The sequence below is a fragment of the Rhea americana genome, unplaced genomic scaffold (genome assembly GCF_003343005.1).
Source record: "Rhea americana isolate MKP2758 unplaced genomic scaffold, rheAme1 scaffold_90, whole genome shotgun sequence".
Taxonomy (NCBI): domain Eukaryota; kingdom Metazoa; phylum Chordata; class Aves; order Rheiformes; family Rheidae; genus Rhea; species Rhea americana.
In genome coordinates, this window is record NW_028187089.1 from 1,357,919 (window position 1) to 1,382,730 (window position 24,812).

General features: G+C 38.5%; 1 protein-coding gene across 1 annotated transcript in view; it reads right to left on the reverse strand.

Moving 5' to 3' along the window:
- The window catches only part of MTMR8 (myotubularin related protein 8), a 25,218-nt gene continuing 406 nt past the window's right edge, over positions 1–24,812 (reverse strand). The window contains exons 2-14 of the mRNA XM_085324365.1: positions 23,147–23,269; positions 22,299–22,461; positions 19,771–19,928; positions 18,123–18,251; positions 16,816–16,950; positions 14,892–15,024; positions 13,016–13,125; positions 11,728–11,853; positions 10,493–10,542; positions 8,242–8,442; positions 7,596–7,724; positions 6,431–6,557; positions 1–5,413 (exon numbers count right to left, since the gene is read on the reverse strand). Of these exons, the coding sequence (XP_085180491.1) occupies positions 5,129–5,413; positions 6,431–6,557; positions 7,596–7,724; positions 8,242–8,442; positions 10,493–10,542; positions 11,728–11,853; positions 13,016–13,125; positions 14,892–15,024; positions 16,816–16,950; positions 18,123–18,251; positions 19,771–19,928; positions 22,299–22,461; positions 23,147–23,269 (1,869 nt within the window). The 3' untranslated portion in view covers positions 1–5,128. The remainder of the gene's footprint in view (positions 5,414–6,430; positions 6,558–7,595; positions 7,725–8,241; positions 8,443–10,492; positions 10,543–11,727; positions 11,854–13,015; positions 13,126–14,891; positions 15,025–16,815; positions 16,951–18,122; positions 18,252–19,770; positions 19,929–22,298; positions 22,462–23,146; positions 23,270–24,812) is intronic.

A 24,812-nucleotide genomic window follows, 5' to 3' on the forward strand; every position in this document is an offset into this window, starting at 1 on the left:
TTTAAAAAGGCAAGGTATTTATTTTTGTAGGAAATAAAAATAAACTGTCATACAAATGAAACTTCATGAGACAAACACATTTAGAGTAAAAGGACACAGTGCTCCTTCAAATATGGTACTATTTTTTTTTTAAGCAGTGCATTGACTATAACGAGTTATACGTAAACGGCCGTCGCAGCACATTCAATAGTAGGGGATTTAACCATACACAGTTTTACAGAACTGTCCCTCAACAATTACACCAAGGACAAAAATAGCAACTGACTTACAGAAACAGCAAAACATTTAGAACTTTTAAGCACATAATTTTAGGTAAATTCCAACAAAGATCAGCTTGTGCATGATAAGGAAAGGTACATATTTGTGCTCACTTACATACGACTAGATCCAGTGCTACAAATTATTCCAGTAGTATGCTGCTACATTAAATACAGATGCACGCACCGGGCCATACACACACAGATAAAATGTTAAAAGAAGAGATACGGGGTCAACCACTTTAACCTACCCTCTTCTCTGCACTGTTTTCATAATTCAAAGACATCAAAGGGAAGAAGCGCTGCGTGTTTTCATACTTACCCTAACAAATCACGCTGACCGCAATTGGCACTGACCTGGCTACTCTTAGTGCTAGACAGTCAGGAAAGTGTGGACGCCAACGTCGCCTGGTTCGAGACGTTGCTCATCTATACCAAGTGCTGTGTATTAATTAGAACTATTGCATTCAGGACAAAAAAAAAAAACTTTTCCCCCGGCAGAATTCAGGCGCTGGATGTGCCCGTGTGCAACAGGGACAGAACGTAAACAAGGGATCACCTCAGCTGCAGCAACCACACTGCAGTTAGGGCCACACAAAAAAAAAAATGATGACAGCACTCAATGCAGAGGGGGGAAAAAAGAGAAACAACAACTAAATTTGAGTTCTTTTGGTCACTTGYGCATATTCATTACTGAGTAGCGCCAAGAAGTTATTCCTTTGACGGGTAACTGCCAGGCACTAAAGCTACCCAAAGACCAGATTTGCTTGAACATGAACTGAAACCACATCTGACACAAAAGCTCTTTTAAATGCTTTACCTGCATGCGTTACAGGTTCATTTGTGCAAAACGCAAAGGTGCTTTCAGGGAGACCACCAGGGCCCAAGATCACTAAATCCTGTGGGAACAGTAGACACTGAGCATTTGGAAATAGAAATTTGGACATTTCTACCTGCAACCCAACCAGGTCTCACTCAAGACAGATCCTGCAAAGTACTTCTGCTCCCAGTGAATCTCACCGGGCCCCCAGACACCGGCAAACTCAAGTTTAGCTGCTACTTCCAAGCAAATCTCTTTTCTTCATCCTACTCAAGGCAGCTTCAGCTATCAGCAAGCACCCACACAGCAGGAGAGTATTTCTTCTAAGCGCTTAAATAAAAGGCATTAGCTAAGATGAGGAATAGAACACAGCTAAGAGTATAGTACATACACGTTTTTAAACAGTCTTTTCCTCTACCAGAAAAGAGGGCTGAGAACTGCAGCATCTACAGGCAAACTGAATATTCCCTTTTTTCTGTAAAGCACTGGTTTGATTTTGTCTACCATGGACAACTGTAAAACAAAATATAAGTTAAGAATACAGTATTATGAAATTCACTTTAAGACATTTTACCGAGAAATAGAGCTATGCAAGTCCCTCTTCTACTTCAGAGCAGCAGCTTTAGCACAGACTATTTTAGGCATTCCCCATTGCAACGCCGCACCTACTTGTAGCAAGTGAGAGAGACGACATCCAGGCGTCAAGGCACTGGAGTATCTCGGTAAAAGCAAGAGCTCTTTGAGAAACAGAAGAGTTTTGCCACAGCAAAGAGGATCCCTCTTCCCTCTCCGGTTCGCCGAGTTACGGGAATCCAAACAGCAAGTAGCAAGTTGTGTTGTTCAGCGTACAGCTCCCAACAAAAGAGCACTCRTGACAGCAACACGCGGACGTTCGATTAGGAATAAATAAAATTACAGTAACTTCCCCCCCCATACAGCGCTTACATAAGACAATACCTATGTAACAGTTTACGATTTCCTCAAATACTTTTTAGGGACCATATAATGAAGTCACTCACCACTATCAGCAGGCAGGGCACTCCCTAAGGAACTCAACAGATGCTTTCTGCAAGAGCCTAGGAGCTGCAGGAGGAAGCCAGTCCTGGTTGATGGGGGACCTGAGGACACGCTACAATGCTTTAAACAGCTTTTCTTTTTTGGTCTCGAAACACACAAAAGTTATCTTCCAAACTAAAAAGCTTCTAGCTAATTGGTTTTCAAACAAATAATCTCATGGAACTCCAGGAAACCCTGAAATCTTTTCCAGATGCCTAAATCTGCAGCACCAGCCTGAAGGACTATAAATACATCATAGACTTTTTCCAAGTTTGTATATATTATATCCAAGAGCTTTAAGATGACAGCTCATTACCCTTTCTTATGGCTAGGTTTTACATTTCAAAGTATAAAGTCATGCATTGTTTTGTTACTGAAGTCAAAAGCAGCAAGATTACTAAAAGCTCATAAATATTTTCAGTGTATAAAGTAATCTTTTCAGGGCTGAATATACAGAAAGTAATATTGTAGTTGAGAATAGAAGATTTGAGGAGATGTCAGTGTTACGTTTTTTTTTTTCCAGGAACAAGCAAAGATCACTGCACTTTTTCCAAGGTAGTCTATGGTAATTCAAAAGACAAGGCAGTGTGTAAACATTTATAGAAACATTTTGCAAAATATTCTTGTACAAAGATTAACAAACAGTAGGCCTAAATCCTTCAGTAGTCAGTCAAAATTGTCTTTAATTCTGTATCTCGAATTCTCACCAGAAATCACATAAGAGAACRGCGACTTTCAAAATAACGGGTCCTAAAAAGTGCCTATACTGGTTTTCCTTTACGAATTCCCCTTTAAGAATTTCCTTTAAGAATTCTCTATTTAAAAAGCCATACATGCAGCCAGGTGCATGTATGCACAGTGTATGCAAAATTGAGCTTTTACACTATAAAGAGGCAAAGGGCAAGAATCTGCCCAACACCTTTTGGTGGAAATCTAGAGGAGAGCTTTGAACTCTTTGACATATTTGACGCAGCATGATTAAGACTTAGGGTGCAATCCCCTTGGTGCACTCTTCAAAATAAAACACAGCTGTTTGCATGACACAGTATTTGATACATATCCATACAAAAAAAGCCTGAATATCTTCTGCTTACGCATATCTGGTTCAGTATTTTACATGCTTAGTTTTTAAAGCAATCGCTCACCACAGGTCTCTCACTCGTCCATTAGAAACGACTATTTTTTAAGCTGACTTAAATATTACTTGAGTTTTTAAAACCTACAACACTAAAAGAAGTTTCTCACTGCCATTCCAGGCAACAAAGAAACTGCCTGTTCCCTGGTATCGCCCTTTTTAAATGTTTTTTTTTGATATGCTTAATAAGAGCATATGCTTTTCTACTTTGTTCATCTTGAACACTGAAACTAACCTGGTCGAGTCACCTTAGATTACCAGCATACGAACAACGGCTATACTGTTTTACAATACTGTAGTGGAGTACTTCCACTTTTTATTAAGGTTTTTTTGAGGGGAGAGGTTTACTCAGAGAATATTTTCAGTTTGATTCAAAATTTTATAAACTGAAAAACTGGTCTGAAGGCCAGATGGCAACAAATAATATAAACAACATGAGCCAACGAAAGCTGAAAAGCACACCGAATCAAACTGCGTGAAGGGGCTCTGTGCGCAATTACACACACCTAGGAGAAACTTGTCCAGAACGGGTACTTTGGTACAGCTCTGCCAAGCCACCYGCCTGCCTGGGGAGACAAGCCCTTGGCTCCTCAGAAAAGCTCTGTATAAGAGGAACGTACTTCTTTTTACACTTAGCAGTTGTATCTCCAGCTGAGACTGCCGTTCTTTGAAGCAGCCAAGTAGCGTAACAAGCACGGAGGCGAGTCCAAGATGGAACCAGACCCATAAGCTAAGATGTCCATGTCTCTATTCCAGTAACGAGCCGCATCCAGATTTACCTTTTTGCCACCCGTTTCACAAAATTATAAAGCTCACCGCCATGAGCAATATTGTTCATTTCGGTAAGTCTTGATGGCACGGACAAAACATCTATAAGGTTTCATGTAGTTTTAACATCCAAGATAACATTTGTTATTATCACTCAAGATGTGGTGCGAAGCAATCCTTCTATTCTGTATTTCTGTAGCAGAACACATCTTATCTATAATTACTGCCTCGTTGATGGATCTGAGAAATGCACACTAATTCCAGCTTAAACAAAAAATTATCCTCTTGTTTTATCTAGCCAAGATCATAAAACAAGAGCAAAAAAAAAATCCATATGGATCTGAATAGCCCTCCTATACTTTCGCATTTCTAATCCTCCTTCTATCAGAAATGCATGTGCTGCAGGCTGTCTCTGTGCTGCACTCTCAAAATCTGTAAGTAAAGTCCATAAAAGCTTATTCTCTGAAAGGTCGGCTTAGAAAGAAGCTATTAAACTCAGGGGATCAGCTTGGGGAAGTTGGCAGCGGATATAAAACCCAGTTTAAAAATACTGACTACAAAGTCGACCAAACACTACGCTACACACTACAGTAATAAAAACACTACATTGCATGGCTAGAGGTTAAGATGGTCTCCAGGAAAAGGCACAGGGGGGTTTGTTTCTTAACAAATATGTATAGGAAACAAAAAATGAAAATAAATTCAGTCTTCCAACTGAAGTTATAAACACTGCCAAACTCTTAACCCTCCATCCACGTTAATTGGCCAAGATGCCTTTTCACTTGAAACACCAGTACTGGTAGGCAGTTGAAAACCTTAAACACATATCATGTTTCAGCTGGAAAATACGGTTTACACTCTAAGTCAAGACAGCCTTCTTGGCACCTCTGTACGCATCATCACTGCAACTGCAGTAACGCTAAACCACCCAAATGCAGAACGTGCTCTCTGCAGCAAGAGAACAGCCCCTGCAAACACATATACTAACGCTTAGCTGTAAATGGTTACGTGTGCTACACCCCTCTCTGGGGCACAGATCTCAYATGCCTTACCACAAGCACATGGTTCATTTAACTCAGTTTTCAGAGATGATCAATGGGGCTGAGGCTTTCCATCCTTAGCTTCAGAGTCTAAAACACCAAGGGTGTCTTTAAGATCGGGGAGGTCCTGCTGCTTAGACAGGTTCTCTTTGTTCTTTTGGTCCACATCTGACATAACATCTATATCTCCCACTGCGGTGCCATTAGTCAGCACAGAAGGTGGTTCCCCTTCGTAATCCTGCGGAGTGTTCAGCATCGGCGTTTTTGACGAAGCACTTCCCATTTTAGATAAGGAACAAGCTTCAGCAGGTAAAGGACCATCAAGGAAAGGAAGCTTCTACACAAGTAGAAAGACATTTAAAAATTAATGGAAGTCTAAATTCTCAAACATCAGGAATATTAACAAACAACTGTCGAGATAACAGTCCTCTGTCAAGTACTTCAAAGCCTCTTTCAGCTCCAATCTAGGATTACTATGCAACATGCATGGATCAATGTCCCATGTAAAGTTTTTTGATACTAACATTAGAAATTTAATTAATAAAACTACAGCTTTYAGCATTTACGTTAGCCTGGCAAAGGACACTAACAGATCTTCTCACTGTTATATCTTTAACTGAATGCCTCACCACTGCATTTTTTAAAAAATTTATTCAGTGTGCATAGAAAGGCTATTGCAAGCATAGCCTTGAGCGTTAACAAAAACCCACACTCCTATCAGGCAGCTCTACAGAGAGGCTAYGGAAACATAAAGCTACACCGATGAAAAAAAGCTAACAGGACTATCTGCATTTCCTTCCTCCACCTCACCGTGTGCCAAGATAGGTATCTCTATATGGACAGACATAGTTAATTCTAATCAGACTGCCCAGAGTTCTATCTGGATCAKTATCAGTTTTTCCAATATGTCTTCTAAATGAAAAAATCTGTGGGCTAGCCAAGAACAAAAATATTTTGTATATTTTCATATTCTTTGCAGGGGAAAAAAAGAATGTGTCCYTTTTTCCCCTCTCCTCAAAATTTGCTGCAAGTTGAACAATGTATCTTGCAACTCAGATGTTCTTTTAACATCTCTTGTTTAGAAAATTAGAACATAATGAGCCTGCAACAGAACTCCACCAAAACTRATCACCAAACAGAACTTTAGCTAGCAAACAGTCTGGGTAATCAAATCTATTTATTACAGCTATGTCATTTAGCCTGTTTTTGCCCAGTTCTGCTCAGTATGTTGAAACAATTGCTCAGTGACAAATCTGTGAACGTGCTACAATCATCTCCCTATTTTCCTGTTTTAATCCCAGTTATATTTGCCAAAACTATCATGTCATTTTGATTATTAACATTCAGGACTTACATTTTCCAATTCTGATGCATTGTCCTCTAATTTTGTCTGTTGGCTCATGCAGGTTAAGAGATGATCCAATACACACTGTTTTGGATGCATTCCTTTGTCAAAACGATTGTACATCCCGCACCAAAACCTCAAGAACAAGTTAGGAGGAGAGAATTAGAAAGCCAATCACACACTGATGGTCATGACAAACAAATTAGATACTTCCTAAAAAAAAGGGAAGGATTTTCAACCAATTCAGAGTACTAACATTTTTTTTAAATGCTACAACTTTGGATTATAAAACTCAGCATGTAAGAGCCAATTTTCAGAAAGCTTCAAAGTTCAATAAAAACTTCTGAGGATTTAAATACTTCTCCCTTATGATCCACATACTCTGGAGACAGCTATTAGAATGAGAGGAAACTGCATTTTACTCTGTAGCAGGCTCACTGGAGGCTTGGGCTGTTCACCTCCAAGTTCTTGGTTCACACTACCTTCCACCTTTTATTAAAATACTTTGCCTTCCAGTAATCACATGCAGTGCCTACAAACACATTGTCCATCTCTCTCCCACAGCAGGGAACAGGAGAGAGTGCGAAACACAAAGCAAAACTGACCGCTTCCGCTATAGGGCCCTGGGCAAAGAAATACACAAATATACACTACAAGAAATTCCTTCTTGTCAAAATCACTCTCATTGCATAAGCCTGGGTGTGACCAGGTGCCAAAATTCATATATGAAAGACTTTATAATATACAGATATTTATTAGACAGATTATTATACGGTAAAAAAGCAGTATCTTTAAAAAAGCTGCCTACCCTCTTCTGCTTTTTTCAGAGTAAGAATTTGCAGGGTGGGGGCAGAGGGGAGAAATCTGAATAGCTCAAGTTTTTATTTTGCTTGCTTTTCCCCCCCCCCTTTTTCTCTACCCCCTAAATAACTAAACCCTCCCCACTAAATAACAAACATTATTTTCAGTTACAGTATTTGCACTTAGCAGCTACCTGTGTGTTACTACTTTCAGTTAGTGGATGAGGAATGGAGGGRAAAAGTAGAGTGAGCCACTCTAAATATCGAAAAAGCATTTCAATAAACTCGAGTTAACCCATCTCCATTACAATGAAAAAAAAAAAATAAAAAATAAAAAAGGTCCCCGTTCTTCCCTTCTTCAGTAAGCAACTTACTGGAAACTGAAAGGTAGTGTGTTTGGTTGAAGCTCTTTGTAAGCTGTAAATCCTCTATACAAAGGATTTCTGAACTCCTGCTTCTTCTGTAAGAGGAAAGGCCAGAGAGAATGGGTCTTCTCAAAGATTCTGTCAATTACAAATAAGATCTAATCACTAAAAAATAAAATCACATTAAGTGGATTAATAACTCTAGYTGTTCTGAGCAGAATTAGATTAAGGCAACTAAGAATTATTTCCACACAGCATTTAATTAATTTCATAAGCACAAAATATATCACCAAGGAACATATAATCATTTAAAACGGACAACATCCAGTCCAAAAGTGACATCTGCAAGTTATTACCGTGGTCCAAATTAAAATATTTGGCTTTGAGGGATATAATTCATCTTTAATTTTTTCACACTGTAGAACATAAGCAGCTATCAACAAAATGTTACCCTTAGCTAATCTATGATTACATTAAAAACAAAAATATGACCTGCTTTTTTTTTTTTTTTTTTTTTTTTTTTTTTTTTTTTGCAATTTTATATGAACAAGGTAGCAATTGCTTCTTTATTTTGCCAACAGCCTGTGAGAGAGCACACATTTGAAGTGATTCCTAGACCACTGGCTCTGTAATAGCCGTAACTCTGCCAACTCACTTCAGATCCTCACGCTCCTTATGACAGGTCCCAAGGAAGTTGCCAAACTGGCAAGAGTAGACGTGGTCATGGATTTCAAGGAGGAAACGCTCATTAAACTCAAATGCACACGGAAACTGTTGCATGAGCTGCCAGACACATTCAATGAATTGAGTGAAGACAGGGGACACCTCTTTAGGGTCACCATCCAAGTGGCCACACCTGGAGAGATACAAACAAAATGAAGTCAAGTCCTGTGTCCGACAACAACAAAAAAAATGCTCTAGATATTAAACAGCTGGGATTTTTCTTACAGCAACTGCCCATTGAGGTGTGCTGTCCTCAAGGGAGTAAGCTCTTGATGAGCCTGGGCTTCTGCACGCACAACAGGGCTAGTCTGATCAACAGCAAGATCTCACAATGCTTTAGGTGCTTCTAAACCTCRTATTTTGCATGCAGGGATAAACCCAACAAACTATCCAATTCTTTCATCAAAACAGAACCCAAAGAAAGGAGATGCCCTAGAGGTGGAGGCAGAGATGCAAAAGGTAGTGCCACACAGCAGCTTGCCCAGAGTCCTTTACGATCTTCAGCGATAGCGAGAGCAGTGACAGCCAAAACAACCTGATCTTGCCTATGTGGACACCAAGAATGAAATCCTGGCAATTAGGCAAATCCTGGCAATTACTAGACGGTTGGAGGAAGACCCCAAAATAATCACCACCAACCCCCCCAAAAATTTACAGTTTAGATGGAGTTCAGAAAAACCCTATTAATTCTGCAAACATCCAGCCAGAGGTATAGTGTTCTTTATCTTTTGTTTCTTGGTAGATTACAACTAGAAACAGAATGATAGTCTTTTTGGAAGACAGCCAATTCTCTATTATACTGCCCTGCCCGTTTTTTCTCAACAGAAAAAAAAAAAGAGAAATGAATCCTCCCATTGTGGAAAGCGATATTACCTGGAAATCCACGGAAGRGAACATGGACTTTATGCGATTTTGCGGAACATACTGCTCTAGACTTTTTTTTTTCCCCTTGCTCTCCCCAAAATTAAGTGCAAAATTGAAATAAAGCCCTCTTGCTACAGAAATCAACCTTCCTTCATGCTTCCTCTTAAGACAGTGTAGTTGGAATGACAGAACCAGGAACTGGTATTTGATTAGCTTAATCTCCCTAAGAACCACAGTGCACAGGCTACAGCTAGGAATGATTTTCTCCATCTACTGGAATAAAAGTTCATGTTCTCAGACAAAATTTCTCTCTCAAATACTTTTTGCATACCTTGCCAAGTTCTCATATTTGAAATAATGCTTTATAACATGAAGAATGCTTATTAGTATAAAATAGATGAATCTATTTGCCTATTCTTAGAAAAGCAAGAAAGGCAAAAACAGTCCCTACAAAAGCAGAAGCAGCAACCACAGAACACCAGTTTGGCTGACCACGTTTAAAGAGCGGTTTGTCTTTGAACCACTTTTTCCTAAAGCACCGGTATAAGGTCATGCATATTGAACATTTTTCCATACTCTTTAAGGAAATATATTTCTTTTACTATTAAAAAGAGCACTCAGTTTCACACTGAGTCAAAAGTCTCAAGTTTTAATAAGCTAATATCACTGAATGGACTGCTCCACTCCCTCCTAGTATTAGTTTAGACATGCTAATTTCTAGTTTATGTATGGTAGTTAAAACAAACAAACAAAATAATACCACAACAAACCAAAATACTACTCCTACTACAGGCAGACGATCAATCACAGGGATGACAGCATTTTTAATTTGCCTAAAGAATGCAGGTCATTTGGGTTTTTTAATATTACACCAGGCTGAACTCATGTTCTGAACTTGGTAAAAGGTCTCGAAAAATATTAACTGAGATTCTTCCAGAGAACTATTGCACAAGTTTAACAATATTGCCAAAACATTAACCATACACATACAATATAGATATGATTTTACACGTAGGAAAACAGATTCAAAATTTAAATAATCTATTCAAGACTGCAATGTTGCAAAGTATTATAAAAGAACATCCAGAAAACATAAGCACTGGTGAACTCACAACCTCAGCAGATACTGCTTTATGCCATTAACTCCAGTGGTTTCCAAACTAAGGTCCACAACATCTGCAAAATGATTCATATTTGATCTCCCCTTTGCTATGTTTTCATTTAACATTTTAATGGGAGCGAATGAACCTTAAAACACTACATTACCTTCACTCTGAAGCCTCCCCCCAGTCACTACACCCAATATTAACTGTTCTTACCTGTGTGAGAACTTGTGACCCATTGCAATCCACTCCTTCTCTATTAGGACCTTCAATTTCAAAACAGAGGTTGAAATAAAATATTATAATGATTTGCAAAAGCAAAATGCTGTTAAACACTAAATATACAACTCATAACCAAAGCTACCTGCTGACCCTACCATTATGAATATATCCACAGAAGTCAGTGAAAATAGTGATTTATTGATTACAGTTATTTACATTAAAGATGAATCCCCAATATCCTCATCCAGAGACCTAAAGAACAGCAGAGATTCACAAGATATCTTTGCTAATTCAAATTCTTCTGTTCTTTGGTTCTGCTGCATCCACCTAGGTATAACCACGGTCACAGAATCTGTACATACACTGTATGCAAAGAGGATAAGCATTTATCTGTGTTCTAGAGTCTAGGTTACAGCTCCTGACCCTCATCAAAAACATATTGCACAGTTCACACAGAATTGTTTAGAGCACTACCGAAGCCCAGGCTAATGTTTCACATTCTGATATAACTTTAATCATTAAAAGACTGCAGTATCCAAAAGCAAAAATAATAGTAAACAAACAGCACGTAATGTAGGGTAACAATTCCAGTAGTATACAGTACATACACCCAGGGAGGAAAAACTTGCATTGTTCTGACTTTGTGGTTTCTTTTAAGGAATTCTAAGGAAATGGATGCACTCCTGCATCTTTCAGATATTTAACAAAAGGAGATGAATGGAAACATCATAGATTGCAGCTTGTATTAGAAACAAACGGTCAAGTTCTTGTGTAAAGGCTTCAACACAAATCTTCAGTGATGCACAGATTTTATGTGATATATAAGTTTTAACACTTGCCCTGTGCACATGAATGAGCTCAACCAATCTGAGCTCCTAGAAGATATGAAGCTATTTGCTATAAAGGTCTTCAATGGCAAGCTTCTTTACCCCTTTTTTGTGGGCTGCTGCCACAATCACATCCTCTACTCACTCATCTCTTGTTGAAATGTCTCATTAGAAGCTCTCATTGGATATTTAAGAATGTAAAGGTTTGGGAATTGTAAATCAGTCACTGCCATTTTGTGCCCATGCTGTTCAGAGCAATTAAATCTAGCTTAAAGAATCAGAACTGTCTTTACAGGTCACCTACTGCTTGTTCCAGAAAACAAGCTAAAACATTTAATTAGAGCTTCTTTACATTCCAAATCCAGAAACCACATTTTGAAATTCTAACATTCAAGTTCTTACCATGAAGCCTTTAAAAGTCCTATAAAAYGAGTCTAAAAGGAGGCTAGCCAGGGAGCAGACCTGAGCTGTGCGATCCCACCCATCGGAGCAGTGGACTAACACGCTTGCCTTTTCATCTTTCACAGCCTGCAAAGGAGAGACCAGACGGAACAGTTTAGCAGCTTGCCTGCTTGGTTACTGTAATTAAATGCTCTCCCTTCATCTGCGTTTACCAGACTGCCCTAAAACCCAAGGGGAAAATTTGTCACTTCTCATCTGGACCATGGAAATGCATCGTTTCTGGGCATATAGCCATCAACCCATAGGAAACCCCAACTAGAATAAAATGCTGTAGCATGGCTTGTCAGCACCACTGTCAAGAAACCAAGATCCTCTGATCTCAAAATGCTCAGTCTTCCAAAATGCCAAGAATTCTCAGTCCTTTCCTCTGAGGAAAAATTTGGTAGATGAGACACTCATGGACTGGGAACATCTCAAGAAAAACTCAAAGAGCTCATCCCACCTTCCTCCCATATCGATCACCTACTTCCCTTTGTACTGATAGTAGAGGAGAAACAAAATAGTTTGCTTGCTGCACTGGAAAATCTTGAGAGAAGAGAGAATATTTACAGAAGATCACTACTCTTACTATTTGTGGCTTATATTCCCTTTCCTGTTACTGAAGGGCTGTACTGAGTTTCCTCCTTTTGCCTAACCTGCAGCAAAGTCATACTCTTCTAAAAGCTCTGGAAAGGAGGACTGCACTGAACAATCAAAATTCGCAGTCCCTGTGTCACATAAAACCAGAATAAGATAAACTAGTCAAAACAATCCCTCATCCAAAGCACAACACTTCAATAACTAATGAGAATCTCAGGCAAGCATATGAGTTCTTTGCATGACTAATTATGCTGCAGAGGCATTTATAAAAGTTATTTATTCACATTCTGTGATTTTACAGATTTCAAATGAGTTTTAATAAAGGTAGGTAACTTAAGGCATTATTCCATTCACTGTAATTAACCTGTTGTAGCAATTTGTTTAGTCACAGGAAGGGAGCAGCAGACTGTCAGCTGGGAAACCTGCTCAATGTTCTTATGTCGAAATCCAGCTGCGGGGCTGTTATTTTTAGAGCTGAGACCACTGTAAATGGCAAGCTCTTCCCACCTTCTCTCTGGAGTTGACTTCACAGCCTTGGAGCAGTTACTAACAGACAAGTACTTCCCCCCACACCCTCCCCAAAGCTTTTTTTTTTTTTTTTTTTCCCCTCTCCTTTTAAATTCAGCTGCCTGTCGGGGTACAGCTTTACCTTGGCAAGAAAGACACCTGCATCCATCACAGCTTTAATGTGCCGTAACCAACCTGAGTTCTCCAGCCCAGTGAGGAAGTCGCTCATTGAGGGAGACTTTGTTTCACACACTGAGAACATAAACAGAAGAATTAGCCAAGACTCTTTAAACAACTTTTATTTCTTTTTCCCACCTCCCCAGTACCTCTTCAACTGCAATAAAACTTGGTGGATCCTAGAAGCTAATATTCTTAAGACTTCTTAAATGTCAGCAGCAATATCCTGTCTAAATGACAAGCAAACTCTTGGTTGCACATTTATATACACAATCCAGAACTTTTTAAGCTACCAGAGAACTTRAGGATCTAACAAGAAATATCTTCTTCCTCTTCCTAAAAACTGTAACTTATACATTTATCCTATCAAGTGAGCTTTTGACAACAAAAACACAGCTGATCAGTGATTCTATTCATCACTTCACTATAAAATCACTAGACACATTTAACAATCACTAACGTGTAATCACTATTAAAAAGATCTGAAGCAAGGAGAGTTCATATTTACAGAAAAAAGATCCAGCATCTGAGCTGTCTTCAAGGTTAGATATGTTATACTGAAACTAACTGTAAAAAATACTTATAGTAATACAGTTCAACAGTCCGTAAGCGCCAAAGACAGGGATTTTATYGTCAAGGCCTAGTAGCCAAGATGACAAATGTGGAAGTAAGTATTTATTCTGCCTTTTCTGCTGCCAAAAATAAATCTACCAGCAACAGGCAATTAAGTACTTAGGCTTGTGCTCACACCGATCTCATGGTCCTGCATCCTTATTTTTCTCCAGAGTCACTACCAGCACAGCCGATCTCTAGCACCAGGTATTCAACTATTTTGAAGCAAGATGACCATCATACTGGTTACTAAGATATTAAACTCGTATTTTGAATGATGGCACTTGCATTACCTTTTAGAACAATAAGCCTGTGTCTGAAAAAGACTTAAAGCATCTACTCTGCTCTCTTCTCCAGTCTCTGTCACCATAAGGATGTTAATACTGATGGAAATAAGCTAGCAGAGTGTCTTGGTTTGATCCAAGCTATCCTATAACCTTTAACAGAATTTCTCCAAAATTMCATCAGTGTAAATATGGGCCTGATTCATCTCTCAGCCTCCTTTGGCTCAGAAAAAGCATTTCTTCCACCCTCCTCCTCATTTCCCCCTAAAAAAAAAAAATCACAATCTCACAGGTCAACTTAAATGTCTGAGTATTCACATATTAAAAATAAAACAAGTTCAACTAATGAGATCAGAAATAAGTGAAAAATATGAACTACATGCTTACAAGATTTAGCCTTTTGGAAGATTATGCTAAAAGTTAATTTCAAATCAAAAATGTTGCTCACTACTGAAAGAATCCAAATTAAACAAAGAACCCAGAAAAGTAGCCCCTCAACAACCTATGTTAGTTTTCTTTCACTAGCCCACAAATTAACCAAGTGATAAAATGATAAAACAATTATCATTTAAATGATAATTATAATGATAAAATGATAAAACAATTAATGATAAAACAATTTCTCTAACCTTTTTGCTTTAATCTGGCACATGTAAAAATTTCACACTTTATATAACTAATGCAATTAATGAACGCAGTAAATGTTAGTTTTTATTTTTGAACCAACATAAAACACTGAGCACAATAACATACCAAATCRCTGGCAGGAAAGTAGTTAAACGTTAATACTTTCAGCCACTTCAGTAAGGTATTGACTTTGCTAACAAGCTGCCATCACCACACCCAGGCCGGCATGCAGCTGTGCACACAGGATTTATATCCAGCAAAGCGCTCCATCAAAAGGTGGCCAGGTACCAAAGAAACACAAGGAGGCACCATACCTACCTTCCAGGAGTTTCTGCAAGCTGTTCCGCATCACATGGATATTTTCTATGCCGATAAATTTAAAGCGAATGTTATCATAATTATCTTCATTCTCATATCCCTTCCCAGCAGCTCGGTTCGCCATGGCATTTAACTAACCAAAGTCGAGGGAAGGGGAGTAGAGTAAAATGGAAAAACGACAACAAAACAGAAGTAAATTTTCTTTGCAAGGACTTCTTTTTTTAAAAAAATCTCCCAGATCATATACTGAACAAAGCTGCTACTCAGACGTATTTTCCGCCCCTCTCCCCCACACATTATGTCAGCAGTTATACTAAAACTATGACAATGTCTCCAGTCAATTAGGCATATGCAGAAACCCATTAAGAGCTCGGAGAGCACTTCTTAGGACAGGCAGCATCAAAACCTTGTCCAATTGCAGAAAACTGTTGCCATCAAAACAGCCTGTCTTAACTGTGAAGCTATATAAAGAGATGCAGGCAAAAGCATATAAAGGTAAAACTAGGAAAGCCATTTTTATAGGTAATATACATACATGGTGGTATAAAAATAGTAAGAGAATTCCAAAGCTTTTCACAGACATACATGCACAGATGAAATAAAGCCACCTGAAGGGAACACAGAAACATTAAAATTGAGCAAAAAAGTATACAGCAGCCAACTGGAACCGAAGAAAAGGCTGAAAAGCAGCCAGTTGCTCTAACAGAATTATCCAAAACAGCTCAAGCGTTACCAGAAAATCTTTAGTGTCTGCAAGGAAAGAGAACCTCAACCCCTAGACAGATAGATTTGGGAAGAGGAATTATTTGCCTCTATAGAAAGAAGGAAGGAAATTCAGATACAAGATGTACATCTTACCAAAACTTGTACATCATACCAAAGAAGCATGCAGTGATTGCTACAAACATGCATTTAATCACAGAAAACACCAAGAACAGGCTATCTTTAGGGAACGATGTATTATAAAAAAGCAAAATATATCTTGGAACAACAGATGAGATGTTCTCTGTTTTCCCCAAAAAAGACTTTTTTTCCTTTCTTGTCCCCATCAAACTTTAACTAAGCTTCGAGTCTGTATAAAATAATTCCATTAACTGTGAACAGTGAAGCAGTTTCTCAGAAAGACGATTTATAAAGTGATCAGAGCATTTTTAAATCTTTGTATTTAAATAATTGTGGACTATGCAAATCCTTGTGTCCCAAATTGCTTACACCTATACTCTCAAGCAAAGTACTTATGAGGTGATTGCTTGAAGTACTTTCTGAATTGCTCATTCCTCAAAAGGACAATCACTACAGATTTCATTTGGCAAGCTTCTTCACTAACCTACTACATTAAACACGACAGCCACAACATTTAGCCCCTAATAGTGATTACAGACCAATGAGAAAGAGCTGAAATGTATTAAATTGCAAGCTGCACATTATGAAAACATTAACATTGTTTTTACAATAGCAAAAAATTGAGGAACTGTCTCCCTCCGTTGTTATCAGATTTCACAGCAGTGGAGCTGGGAAGAAGCTCGCCTATAACAGCACTTCAGTCTCGTGGAACCAGTTCCTAAGACTTCTCTCCAACTCAATACATCAAGAACCCAGCTCTCTTCTGGAGCATGGTTTGCTGTCTCAGGCCTCAAGGCTGCCAGTCATTTTAGGCCATTCTTAACCCTAATCTCATCCTGGAATATTCCAGGAGCCCAAGTGTTCTTAACAACACCTAACATTACAGTTTACTATGCACAAGCATTAAGTCACATTCAGACACAGAACCAGAAGCCTGGTACTGAATTGCTGAAGAGTGACACACACTAACCTAAYGTAGTGTAAGAAAGCATTAGCAAAGTTATGAAAGAACTCACTGGAAATGGTATTACTAATTCAGATGCAAGCTTTAAAGGTAGCCACAAACCCCACGAAAAGGTACCTTTGGCCTTGTGTCTACAACATACATGAACGGACTCCCCGGGTTGGCTTCTCTGATTGCCTGCAACATTTGTTCATCCTCCAGGCAGCGCGCGCTGAATCCAGAAAGAGGCTGGCTACAACGACATATGGCAGCCTGCAATACACAACAACCCACATTCTTCCGCTCTCAGACTGTCTCCACCGCACCGCCCTAAAGAACATCATAATTTGATGTTTGCAAGCATGCTATCCTCCGTTCGCTGAAAAGCTGTCACCTAAATGGACAGAAATATTGCCAGAGTATTTCTCAAAGCCAGAATTTTGGAATTCTTAAGAAACTAGTGAGGCTAAGGAGTCTTGTTCCTAACTTTCTCGCTATGTTCTCAGACCCACTACACTCTGCTGGATGATTGCTATGCCAAATATTAGCAATTCTCACTTTGCCCACTTTGCTTCTATTGCCCTGACCAGCGTTTTCTGTGACTTTGCTCATCAGTTGTTACCGTTCTACACCCAGATCACTGCTGAGCATATTTTAGGAAAGCTTTGATAGCTTCCAGCGCAACTCCTTACAGTTGCCCAGGTCAAGGCATGCTTCCTCTGGAACAGCAATTTGATTGTGAAAGCATTTTGCTAACATCTGCATCTAAAACATTGCTGAGACAGCAAAATTAAAAAACTACATTCCGGTCTGCAGTGGAAAAAGAAACAAAACTGAAACTTTTATTTACTTTGAGTTAATGAGGATTTGTTTCATGGTGGTCCTCCTTTTCAATATTAAAAATATTTAGCCAAGTTAACATCCATCTTGTTAAATGATTATTCAGTAGTTAATCAGTAAATTTAAAAAGTCAACAACAAGGCATTTCTGAAAGCTGATCAAAAAAAATTCAAGTAGGAAGTTTAGAAAGCTTGTGGTTTTTTTACACAGCTTTAAAAGACTTTTGGAGGAGGGCAGGGGAAAAGCACAGCAAGAGACATACAATGTCTGATAACTAAAACCGCGCAAACATCTTTCAACACACAATCTGTTCACACAATGATTTGGAAGAAACAAATCAATTCCCCATAAACTGACTTATTACTACTTAAATCTTAGAAATTTTGCAGCAAGCCAGCTCTGGATATTCTAGTATTCAGCTTTAACAACCTTATTCTGACACTTAGAACAATCTAGTAACAGAGCTGGAAAAAGAAATACAGTTCTCAAGTGTGAAGTTAATACGCTCTAACCATTATCACATTCTTTCCCTTCACTTAAATGGGACTGGACAAGAAGGGGCACCCTTATCCCCCAACAAAGACAGCAGACTATGAACAACTAACATTGTTTTCCTTATATAAGTAGGAAAGCACTGGAATCCGCCCTCTGCTTCTGAATTTTGAACTCCCAATCACTGTGGCCTTATTAGCAGCTCTTGGCACCACTATTTCTGGAGGGTACGTGTTGCAAACCTAAGTGAGAAGAAAGAAGAAACACAGATATTACTAATCATTTTCATATTCATGTAAAATTCATATTTTGCTTATTATCTAGTACTTAACAACAGCAATAAATTGTTTGCTGCAGTATGTTAAAAGTAATCTGTACCCTTAAAGTGTTTCAAGCAATTAGTAAGTATTTAGATAAAAGCACAGAAATGGGTGCAAAGTACTAAGACAATGTGATGATCAATGTGTTGATTTCACAACTGAACCTGAAAAACTGGACAGCACAGTACACAATACATTTTAAAAGGAAGTTCTTTAAATCCAGTAATTTTTATGAGTTTCTGATTTGTCAAAAAAAGAGAAATTAAGAAGAGGTGTATTAAAAAAGGGTCCTGCTAAATCTTATTCAACTTGAAACAAGCTTCCAGCAATCAGGCAACATCCTCAGAATTATCCTAATTTCTCAGACAAGTACAGTCTTTTCAGCACATTTCACGGAAAAGCTACTTTCAAGTCTGGCTTTATTTGAGGCTGAACAATTTTAAAACCAGCTAGAAACCCTGAGGAAATTACAAAGCACTAGCAATTGAGAGTTACATACTATACTAACAAGTAAAGCTTCAAAGTGATTAATGATTTTTAGACGCCCACATTCAGATGCCCAAATCAGCTAACGGAAAAAGGCACCTCTCATGTTATCTTAATTCCGGCATCTGAAGATGCAGTTATTTTAAACTATCAGTGAGTTCTGACAGCAAATGTTTCTTCAACCCAAAGCATAACTGTAAAGAATACTGGAGATATGGGAGGTGCATGTGTGGGGTGATGGGAAATTCAAGCCTTCCTACGCTGACACTTTCTTCAGAGTTGTTGGCTTTGTCTTTTATACAGAAACATCTCTTCGTGCAGAGAAGGGGAAATAATATAAAGCAAATGTCTGAACAAACTTGCTGAAGAACGTTCTCATTTTAATGTTGTTTAGATCTAACCTGTCTTAAAGGGGGGAGAGAAGGAAATAACAGCAACAGCTATTCAGGACTAAAATGACTGAGACCTCTTGTTTAGCATAAGATCTAACAAAGTTAAAATAATAATAAAAAGGCAAGTCATTTCTGGTTGCTGGGCTTCTTTTCTTCCTCCTTGCCCTCTCCCCTTCCACCTGCCTTGCTCCCCACTAAGCAAAACTGCTGTCACTTATTTCTCTTCTACATACCTGTCGCCACCTTGGCGGGACAGGGCTTGGAAAAACCTGAAGCAGCTAAGGGTACTTCACTTTCTTGTAACTGATGGTTTGACATTTCTCTAGAAAAATAACTATCTGATTCTTTGCCAGGGGGATCAAGCGAATCAAGGTGACTCTGCAGCTCTGTTCTTTCACAGCATCATTATCTGTGACTTCACATCAAGATGCTGCTGCTTCGATTAAGACCAGCTGAGCTCATTCCTCCCTAGAGGCATCACTTATGCAGCAGAAGGATTTCTGTGTGTCATTAATATCAAAGAAGAGATATTGCACCAAATGGCTACTCTGGGCAAGAATTACCTCATAGTCTTTATTAGCATCCGTTATTTCCCAATAGTCATTTGGGATTCCCATACGCTGGTAATCTACTTTTAAATCAATCAGTTTCCATCCAATCTCCCGGTTACCTTTAGACATTTTAGGATTATAAGAGAAAGCATAAAGATCTTCAGTCTTCACTGGGAAGAAGAGAGAAAAAAAAATGATGAATTAGAGAGATAAACACAAAGAAATATGAAGAGGTCAACACTTCTTCCAAAAAGCTAGTTCTTTGGATTCGCACCCTGTGCAAGCCAGTGTACTCCAGGTATATCACAACTGATACAAGGACTGGAAAAAATATTATTCAATCAAAAATGAACATGAGACTTGGCTTTTATAGCAAAACATTTCTAAGTGCTATGTCAGTGTACTGCATAATTGGCTATATTTTAATGATAGCTATTCTACTTCAGCTTCTGCCTTCAAGATCATATGCCTGCAGTTTAAGTTTTCTTTTATCACCTTTTGTACTTTACTAACCTCCGCAAACTACATAGACCGATTCTGAGTCCTTAAAAAATTATTTGACTAATACAGGATTACTCAAAAACATACCTATTCATCTTCAGCTAAATGAGACACATATAGATTAAATGAATTACATGAAGCTTCTAAATTTGGGCCTTAATCCAGTGTTCCTCACACTTACAGGTTTTCATTCTGGGTCATACTCAATGCCAACAACTCATATTTAAATCCTCAGGAATTTCCAATACTCAGCTCTCACAGATGAGGAGAGACRCTAAAGCATTTCATTAGAACTAAAACTTTCAAATAGTAGTTTTTCTGAACAAATTATTTCTACTGAGTTCTTTGCAATATGCATGCTAGACAAGACTGACATCTTAAGAATCAATCCATAAGTGAAAACATACATTAAAAGATACTTATTCTATGAAGAGTTCATAGGACAATTCTTGCACACCTGTAAGCTCATCTTTCAATAGTGTATTCTGAGCCACCAGAAAAGCTTGATAGATGTCCTGAATATTACTGTCAGCCCAACAAAAGCTTCAGGCTGCGTCTGATAAATGACAACTTCCTCCTCCCTCCATCTCTACCTTCCCAATTTCCTTCCCTCTCTTCAGAAAATGCAAATCCAATCAATAACTCATTCAGTAGATTCCCAAGGCAGCCAGCTCTCCAGAGACAGACTGAAACCTGCTAGCGTCTGATAAACTGGCCAGGTTACTAGACAGGTAACCCATAACTGTCAATCGTACATGCAAATCATAAAATAATTATATTCTCTGTGAAAAACCACAAAAAAGCAGACATACGGAAGTTTTAAACCAACAAAATAGAACTGTTAGAAGCCATAAACAGAATTAAATAAGGAGTTACAGCCTATTACAGAAATAATTCCAAAACAAAAGAAACTGAGTAACATAATTACCTGCAGTAACAGCTCCCACATCCCAAAGTGCTTTAAAAGTCTCTAATTTTCAGAACTGAAGGCACAGTGACAGCTTTTAAACATAGTATCAGAAACTTGTCACATACATCATTAAAATTAGAACTTCAGAACTACAAAAACTTGATAGCTTAGGATATAAGGAAAAAAATAGGGAATAGACACGATTCCTAATTTCAATCAACAGTTCAAAGACACTCAGCGAAAATACTTCTACTGAAACACTYTGATTCAAATCCTAAGACGGTCAATATGAAACAGACTGGTGCTATCAATTCCCCTCCTACTAGACTATCAACAAAATTACAAAATGCAGTCACAAATGGCATCCTTACAATAATGCAGGACTCCAAATACTAGCTTAATAAAAGAACAATCCAAGAAACAGAAGCAGCCACAGACCATAAGAAACTCAACAGAGCTCTGTCCTGCAAGAATAATAAAGAGCCTGAAGATTCATCCACAACTAACTAAAAGCCGAGGCCAGAAGAGACCAAAGACTGTTGAGGATGTTTGCACATACTCTTAAGACTGGTTCCAAGTTAGGACACCCAGGGTGAAGCACAGCATTTTACAACTGAAAGAGGACAGATGTGAAGCAGGAGCACAAGCATGCTACTGGGAAACAATGAAGTATGGCAACGTCTAAAGCTTTATTTGTGGGAATCCACAGTTCTGTGAACATCCAGCTCAAGCGGAAAGGGCAGAACTACACCTGACCAGCAGCTAAGTCACAGAAGAGGCCAAAAACAGCCAACTACAGAATGACATTCAGCGGCCGTGCTGCAAGAAAGGCAGCCTTGACCAGGCAAGTCAACTTCGCACAGGTCTGCCAAGGCTACTTATGGGAGAGATCACCTCTCTTCGCTGCCAGGAAGCAAATAGCCTGGTTCCATAGAGTAGTACTGCATTTACCGTGCTGAACCACACAAACAGGCCGCAGTGGTGGAAACAAATTACAATCTGAAATCCTTCATCCTGTACTGATACAGCAAAGTCAATACCTGGCAAAGAAAGCTTTCCCCATTGCTCAAAGAAGCCACCCAGCTTACTGCATTTCAAAAATTCGTGAAACAGACTCCCACCCAAATACCTGGTTGTGAAAGTTTAAGCAATGAGGTATACACTTCATGACAGTCACGTTCCTGCCCAATAACAAAATGTGCCACACGGAAGTTCTTGCAGTGAATAAGGAGTGGGCATCCAGCTGTGGTCAGAGGCAATTTTTCTACAGCTGCAATATGGTGATGCAGAATCTGAAAAACACGAAATAAACTAAATTTTCAGAAGCCGCCAATAAGGCCATGAGCGTTACAACCAGATAGGATTATTTTGCAGTACTATCAACCATTTACGCTTACTGCATCTAATTTGATACTAGCAGCAGAAAATAAGCCTGTGACATTTATCAAGTAAACACAATAAACACGCAGCCTGCGCATCCAGAGGCTATGTAACTAAGAGAAGGACTGTGAAAAAACAGATGTCTATAAATTACTTTTAGAGGCTGATGTGCAACTAGGTATTCCAGTTTACAAGAGAAGTCACTTCACTTCATTCTTCCTCCATCCCCACAGGAAATATATTTTGTCATTCCTGCTTTATTTTATAATTAGAAACAAAGGCTAATTTCAGCTTTTTACACTTCTAAAAGCTGTAAATTCAGGAGTGGTGGCTTAGCGTATTGAGTTTGTGGTAGGAAAGCAGACAAGTCATCTCCATTCCTGAAACCAATACTCAACTCACTGCCTGACCTCTATCAAGTCACTTCATGGTTGTGTCCATTTCCTTCTAACACAGCCATTTCTGTAAAACACTTGATATCAAAATGCTATGAAAGACTACAACAATTTTGGAATTCTCAAAACTGTTAATTTTGGATATGAGATACAACAATTTTTTTACACTGTATTTAAAAAGACTCCAGGAATCACAACATACCCATGTTTCTTTTCTGACTTCAGCAGAAGCATCTACATAGATAAGATGAGTAGCTGTCAGGTATAATGTCCCATTTGCTGCCTTCCTATTTGTATAGCGATCTAGTAATTTCACATTTTCAACCTGCAATATAAGAAGTTGAAAAATAAATATAACTTTGATCAAAGAAATCTCTAAAGACCAGTTGAACCACAATTATGTAATTGGGAAGAAAGTGAGAAAATAAGAATTAAGATTTCCCCTGCAATACTGAGTCAGGCTTACATTATAATTTATTATTTCTCCAGCTATGAAGACCACAAAGGTTAAACAAAGAACCAAAGTTCAGCATCAGAGTGAATAACAAAAGTCCTAGATTTGTAGTTGAGATGATTAAAGTTATTTCTGCAACCTTGTCAAATAATAAAACAGAGAAAGAAAAGACTCACACGTTTAGTACGATTAAAGTAACATTGCAAAAGAAACAGCCCTCTAGCATGAGTTTCAACGGTTCAGTTTTCAGTCATGGTACTAAAACAGCATTAACATTTTACAGTTTATTTTTATAAAATTTATATGAAAACATATCAGTAGCTACTTATTATAACAGTTTTTAAATACACTTCATAAACTACATTAGGCTAATTAATAGTTTTAAGAAATGTCAGTATGGACACAAAAATACTAATTTTAAAGTATTTTAAATAATTTGATTGATTTTCTTCTGGCCTATTTGCTTCTTAATGAGCTCAACTTGAATTTTTCATTCACTCTTAAGAAAAATTAAGAAAGGAAATGGAAAGACAAAGAAAAACATTATAACAGTACACAAAAAATCACTTCTATATACTGGATATGTAAGTTGCCTTAGAGTCACTGGTCTGAGATAAATCATAGAAGATGTCAGAAAAGAAACTTGAAGAGCAGAGATCTTGGTCTAGATGCCTTTAAAATAAACCATGTCTTTTAACACACATAACGATTATGTCTAATATTGCCCTTTTCAGCTCAGTAAAAACGAGCAGGTACAGGAGAGCACCGCAGGCAACATGTCCGTTACATTTACGGGATGAGTAAGGAACATCCCCAAAAACAAACTCCTAGAGAATAAAAGAAAAGTATAGCAACCATCAACCTTACTGGCACTGCAGTATCAAAGAATAAAAGGCTAGATGGACTGCTGCTCAAGATACATAAATATATGAATGCATATACATACATACATATATATATATACTTCATACACACACACACACACACACACACACACATATATATAAATTACATATAACCTTCCCAGAACTTCTATTTCTCTTTATTCCACTGAAAAATAAATTCTGATTTAAGTCAGATTTTCCAATTAATTCAGATTCAGCCGGTTTCTCCACTTCGATACAGACTAAGCTCAGGAGGACCCTGCCTCTGAACACTTTTTGACCAGCAGCCTTACAAAATCGTTGCAACATTTCTTACTGCAGTGAGAGGCAGGAAGAAACCCAAACCCCACACTAAGTAGTTTTAAGCTTTCCAAGCTCCTGACAGTTTCCAGCTACAGGAAGGAAAAACGCCGCGGTTACGGTGGCAGAACGCTCTGAGGGGCAGTGAAACGCACCCGCTCAGGGGCTCGCCGCGACACGCTGCCCCACGAGGCGCGGGCGGCGGCCGCAGCCACGGCCCGGCCCGGCCC